General features: G+C 33.1%; 1 protein-coding gene across 2 annotated transcripts; it reads right to left on the reverse strand.

Annotated features, from left to right (window-relative positions):
• Positions 1-409: 409 nt before the first annotated feature.
• LOC117325467 lies at positions 410-5,985 on the reverse strand. Of its 2 annotated transcripts, none has more exons than XM_033881682.1 (2): positions 5,912-5,985; positions 410-1,217 (listed from the first exon to the last, which is right to left on the reverse strand). In XM_033881682.1, exon 2 carries the CDS (start codon positions 1,148-1,150, stop codon positions 485-487), a length of 666 nt encoding a protein of 221 aa, XP_033737573.1. In that variant the 5' UTR covers positions 1,151-1,217; positions 5,912-5,985; the 3' UTR covers positions 410-484. The 2 variants fall into 2 exon arrangements, with proteins under 2 accessions (XP_033737573.1, XP_033737574.1); XM_033881683.1 differs by lacking the exon at positions 5,912-5,985 and adding an exon at positions 5,689-5,785.
• Positions 5,986-6,453: the final 468 nt, after the last annotated feature.

Here is a 6,453-nt window from a genome sequence, read left to right on the forward strand (position 1 = left end):
CTCTAACACACTTATTGTAAACAACCACATGTAAACAAAATATTATGACACAGCTCTCTTCCATAACATTCCAGATAGAAAAAAACCTATTTACATATAATTTCTAAGAGTTGTCTCTAGAGTAAACCATATGGTATGCATACAGCTTATATTTTCTGTAAAGGTTATCTCCCTTTATTCAATACTGTACATTATAATCATAATGCTCTACACAATATAATAGATTTAATCTTCTTTCTTGGTTGATGTACTTTTATTAAAGTAATTATACATCATACATACATACATACTGTACATGCATCTGTACTGGTCTGTCCCGTCGCGGGCAAAAGCCAGAAGCCCGGGACAGAGAATAGATGCCTCCAAAGTAGTCTAACTATTCATACACATGTATAATATGTCTCATAAGTGAACCAATATATTAATCTATTTTTGAAATAAACAAAGTTTCGGTACAAAAATATTTAGGACAAAATTGAGGAACTTAGTCATCTTCCAGTTCTCTTTTCATATCCTCCTTTTGTTCTTTTTTCCGACCTTTTCTTAATAGTGTGTCAATATTTTTGAAACAACTGGTGTGCTGTTCATTTTCTAAAAACACATCATAATGCAATCCCTGTAGCACAGAAAGCTCAAATGGACATTGTTCGGAGTCCTTTATACGAGGGTCTGCCCATACTGGCACAAGTCTCCACAAAGTTCCGAATCTCCGAAGATCATCAATCAAGCCAGCACTGGCCAGAAAGGCATTCACTTGATCATTATAGAAATTTTCAGTGACAAAAACAAATATGTATATTGAAGACTCCAATTCTTTTTTAAACGCTTCAAGGATTGTCATTCCATGTCCCATTTCACTATTCAAGTCAACATTTAAATCTTCAGTTTCACAATGTCTGTAAATGTTTTGTCGAAATATTTCGACTTTTTCAAAATCCTTGTCAGTATGCAAGATGCATATGTCTTTTCTCTTGCTGTCCGAACTCCACGCCTGCTGCATTTTTTCCCCTAAAGGTTTAATTATCCCTTTCCTGGAACTAGAATTTGGTATTGATGTAGATGAACTATTGGTAAATATTTTATAACCAATGTACCCTAAACCAAATCCGAGAATTCCCACACCAAGAGCTCTAGTAATTTCTTTTGACATGGTTGGTCAATTACAATCAGTTTCGGCATGCTAGGGTATCACGTTAACTCCCTTAACAGGCTTTGCTCTGAAAATAAAATGAAAAAGAAAATAACTTTCAACATCGTTTACATGGTCAACAATAAACATCATTACAACGTCGCTAATGAGCATATATTGCTGTTTTGGATGTTGGCAGGGAAATCAACGGGGAAAACCAACATGTCATCGGCGGGGAAAATAAACAGTTATTGTCCCTTCTTATTAAAAACATGTATAAGAAATCAAAACACACACACACACACACACACACACACAAATAAAAAAAAAATACACAAATAAATCGGTTTATTTTTTGGTCGGAAGACTGTGAAAAACTTTCATATTTCCTATTTATCTAAATGATAAATATTATATGGTAGGTTTTCTTTCTAAAATGAGTTTCAAGTTTTGATTTAACCACTGAATTAAAACGTTTTGTCCTGTTGTTCGCAGAAGAGACTTTATTTTTAATTGGTAACCATCTATTCGAAATCGACAGTCAAGCTATAGAAAAGAGAAATACTTTAGCTAAATGTACTTAAACGTGACATTCAATGACGATGTTAGCCTTTTAAAATGTAAACAGGAGCTTAGTGAGCAAGCCCAAAAGAAAACCCATTTTACTGTTGGTTGTAACGGGGAAAATAATACCTTCCAAATGACTTGATACTTTTTGTAGATCTTATTTACAGTGCTAAGAAAATGTCGATATATCATGGAACGCACTCATTTAAATCACTATACGATATACGGTCACACATTTCAATATTTAGGGCAAACTGATGAAGATAGGCATGACTACTTTTCATGACTCCTTAAAATGAATACGTCTGTAGAAGTGTTATCAGCAGTCAGAAGTACAGATCTGTGTTCAGTTTTCACATCAATACAAACATTAAAAGATTTAGTACTTTCATATCTTAAGCATTAATACGTGCATTTTCAGCATTAGGAAAAATAATGTTTTCTTCACTTAGAGACCTCAAATTAAAATAATTACAATCGGGTATAATCTACCAGGATATCATACTAGTTCTACAATTGGTTGTTTGAAATATATGTTAATGTCGATTATTATGAGTAACTTAGTCTTTATCTATAAAATAAGGTTCAATGGTTTCAAACAAGAGGGTAGGGTATCATGGTTTGTAAGAATAACACGTGTTGATGGTCATTTTTATTAAGAGTATGACATCCAAGTTCCTTTTGAATTACAGCATGACTATAGTATCCCTGCATAATCAAGTAACAATATAGCAACATCTAGCTAGATGGAATGAAATTGTTCTATACAACACCTGAATATTCAGGATTTGGACGAATATAGGGTCTGTTTATTGTTTCTAAAGATTTGCTTAACTGATTTGAGTAAAATTATTTTTATGTTTTTTTTTTTTTTTTTTTATAAACTAAGTTGATGTGATCTGACCATGAACCATGGATATAAAGAAAAGTTCCTAGATGTGTATGCGTGTTTACAATTGTCACCATGTTGTTAATGAATATAAGGTAAAGATACATGTATAGTCCATCAGTATGATAAGCAAAATACCAGCATCAGCAAAATAATTGACATTTGACTGAATTTTATTTGACAGAGCTGATAAAGTTTTCAATGAAGACGCTGATGTTCATCAATTTGGTAACTGGAGATCCAGTAAAGCACATTGTCTTAAAAACCATACTATTTCACATTTATCATACATGTCCATCATAGCAAATCCTATCAAATAGTCCACTAATATCACAAAATAAAACTAGTCATGCTCTATTTCTTCTATTAAGTTGTCGAAATAATGTATTATTTACTGATAATAGTTGATCAACTGTAGATTCTTTGGGAAGAAATTCGGATTAGGTTTTCGAGATTATAATTGATGATAGACAACTGAATAAAACATCTAAAAATGATGTGACATAGAAAGGTCTATAGCTGGACAATTCCTCATCCCATTGCCCTTAAAAATAGCATTTCAGCATAAACACTTTTCCGGATATGAGGTAAATAGCCTGATTGTACAGATTTATTTTAAGAAATTGTGAAGGCGTAAAAGTGATTCAGATACACCATTGGTCTGGGTGCTTTTGAGTCCAGGCATGGGACTTCTTATATACAGTATTAATGAGATGGAGCTGGTAAGTACATCTTGCTAAGTAGAAATATCAATATTACATAGATTAATTGATTTGGGAGAGGAGGTTTATAAGATGGAACATCGTCTAAGGGTGTTATCAGTTGTAGAAACAAATGTTTAATAAAAATTGAATGATTCAGACTTATCTATAAGATGCACTTTCCTTTACCATTCATTTCCGCAGAAATTTAACTATTCACCACCATTTTCCAGGCGGATGTTCTTGTCGGTAAGAAAAAATTGCAATTTTGAAGGATACTTTTGCTTTTCGTTTCTAATCATGGTGATAGCTGTATTTCTTAGTTTTTCCAACAGTATCTGTTTCAATTCAATAAAGTCAAAAATGGTGAAAAAATTGAGGTTGTTTTATTTTTCTTATTAGCATATACTGTGTACAACGCATCCTGAGTATTATGATAACTTATACTTTTATAATCACAATAAACATACCTGAATAAAATGGCCATATTAGAAATTAGCTATCTATATGAATACAGACCATAGTTTTTTTAACTAAGCTATTTACATGAATATACAGACCATAGTTTTAGTAGTTTAAAAGTGAGATATCTACAGGAATATACAGACTATAGTTTTAGAACCGAGATATCTACATGAATATACAGACCATAGTTTAAGAACTGAGATATCTACAGGAATATACAGACAATAGTTTCAGAACTGAGATATCTACATGAATGTACAGACCATGGTTTTAGTTGTCTTGATACTGCGTTATCAGAATGAATATACAGACCATGGTTTTAGTTGTCTTAGAACTGAGTAATCTACGTTAATATACAGACCATAGTTTTAGTTGTCTTAGAACTGGGTAATCTACGTTAATAAACAGACCATAGTTTTAGTTGTCTTAGAACTGGGTAATCTACGTTAATATACAGACCATAGTTTTAGTTGTCTTAGAACTGGGTAATCTACGTTAATAAACAGACCATAGTTTTAGTTGTCTTAGAACTGGGTAATCTACGTTAATATACAGACCATAGTTTTAGTTGTCTTAGAACTGGGTAATCTACGTTAATATACAGACCATAGTTTTAGTTGTCTTAGAACTGGGTAATCTACGTTAATATACAGACCATAGTTTTAGAGCTGAGATATTTTTACATGAATATACAGACCATGGTATTAGAACTAAGCTATCAACATGAATATATGCATCATAGTTTTACTAGTTTTAGAACTGAGCTATCTACATGAATATACAGACCATGGTTTTAGTTGTCTTAGAATTGTGTTATCTGCGGGCCATATTTTAGTAGTTTTAGAACTGAGCTATTAAGTGGTTTTAGAACTAGCTATTTACTAGAATATACAGACCATAGTTACTGTTTTAGTAGTTTTAGAATTGTGTTATCTACATGAATATACAGACCATGGTTTTAGAAATGAACTATCTACATTATATACAGACCATGGTTTAAGAACTTGGTTATCTACATAAATATACAGACCATAGTTTTAGAAATGAGCTATTTACGTCAACAGGATGATGACCTTATTTCAGAAGTAAATGTAAGAATGTGTTAGAATCTTCTTACATAAGGCATTAATTAAATATTTTCATACCGTCGGTTCATATTGTTTAAAAAGCAAAATAATATATTTTTATGTTGTAGAAATATCATTTCTCAAAATTATATTGGCAAATTATTCGAAATCTCTTTTCCTCAAAATATGACATTATTGATAGGCACATTGTGTTAACCAGGTAAACCAATCAGTAACGATATGTGGATGCAATAAACTTGGAAACTATATTCTTCATCCATTTTAGGATTGGTCGTGTTGATAACCAATTCAAATGTAGAAAATACACGGTAGAAAAACTGTACGTGTAGGTACATGTAAAGTCGACACTGATTTTCTAAAATGAAAATTGGACTATTGCATTTATCAATGTCTGGTATCATCCAGAGTGAGTGGAATGTAAGTAATGAAATCACTAATAAAATGCTCTTCAAAACAACAGACCTCCTCGGCTGGTATTAGCAATTACAAATTGAGTTTAACGGTACCAGTCGAAGAGGCATGCTATTTGAGAAGAACATTTGTCAGTGATTCCACCCCCCCCCCCCCCCCCCCCCCCCCCCCCCCCCATCCAGTCAGTTCTTGTTTGAGAAATTATTACCCCCAGGTAGGTGTGGCAGTATAGCAGACCAACCACACAGGGGCATGTCTAGTCTTATTTTAGAAAACAGACGTAAATACATGTACCTATATATAACTCTGACCTTTATATATATGTATAGACCAGGCATGTCAATGTGGACCAACCATTGATGTCTACATATGATTAGAATATAAAAGGTCAAAGTTTCACCAGATTTACTCACAAGAACTTAGCACGAAATTACAAACCCACGGTCCATATACATCATATTCAAAATTATCACGAGTTCCATATCATGTGACAGAGTGTCCGTATATAAAATACACACAACATGGACCGTGGGTTGGGAATATTGTACTAAGTTCCTGGTGGACTTACTCGGTAATACCGAGATAATCACACTTCATAAAATCATTAACGTGGATGATTAGGTTAATTTTTAAGGTAAATTTCAATTGCGATTTCACTAACCTTCCAATTTTCTAAATATTTTGTGACGTACGTGTACAATGTACTTTCGGTTTGTTAACTACCATATCCGGAAACCTCGGGAAATCTCGGAAAGGCCCGAAGTCAGTTCGCCGATTAACGCAATCAGAGAGGTTTGGTCACAATATTGTTTGCAGTTTTCTGCTATTTTGCCCTGATACTAAACAACAATAAGAAATGTATATACATTATAGACATGCTTTGTGAGCGCCGTTCTATTAAAACACCCGAGAGAAGTCAGGGAGACTTAATTATTACTGGTATTGTTCTGTTTATTACTTATTCTTATCACATCATTAACATTCCGCCTTTTTTATCCGCGATCCACATGAAACTTTGCATACGTATAGATTACTCTATATATGATTTGTAATTGTGTATTTAAAAAAAAAATTTCAGTTAAACATTTAATTAACCCTTTCGCTGACACGGCTAAATCCTCGGTTTTCGCTAAATTGCCACGATTTCAGCTGGTTTGAAATACCTCCTTTTATGACGTCGCTGTTCTATGACGTCATCAGTTG

This window comes from Pecten maximus, chromosome 4 (genome assembly GCF_902652985.1).
Source record: "Pecten maximus chromosome 4, xPecMax1.1, whole genome shotgun sequence".
Classification (NCBI taxonomy): domain Eukaryota; kingdom Metazoa; phylum Mollusca; class Bivalvia; order Pectinida; family Pectinidae; genus Pecten; species Pecten maximus.

What these genes read in the sequence shown, in the direction of transcription:
- LOC117325467 (XM_033881682.1), bottom strand. Translation starts at nt 1,150, where the DNA reads ATGTCAAAAGAAATTACTAGAGCTCTTGGTGTGGGAATTCTCGGATTT.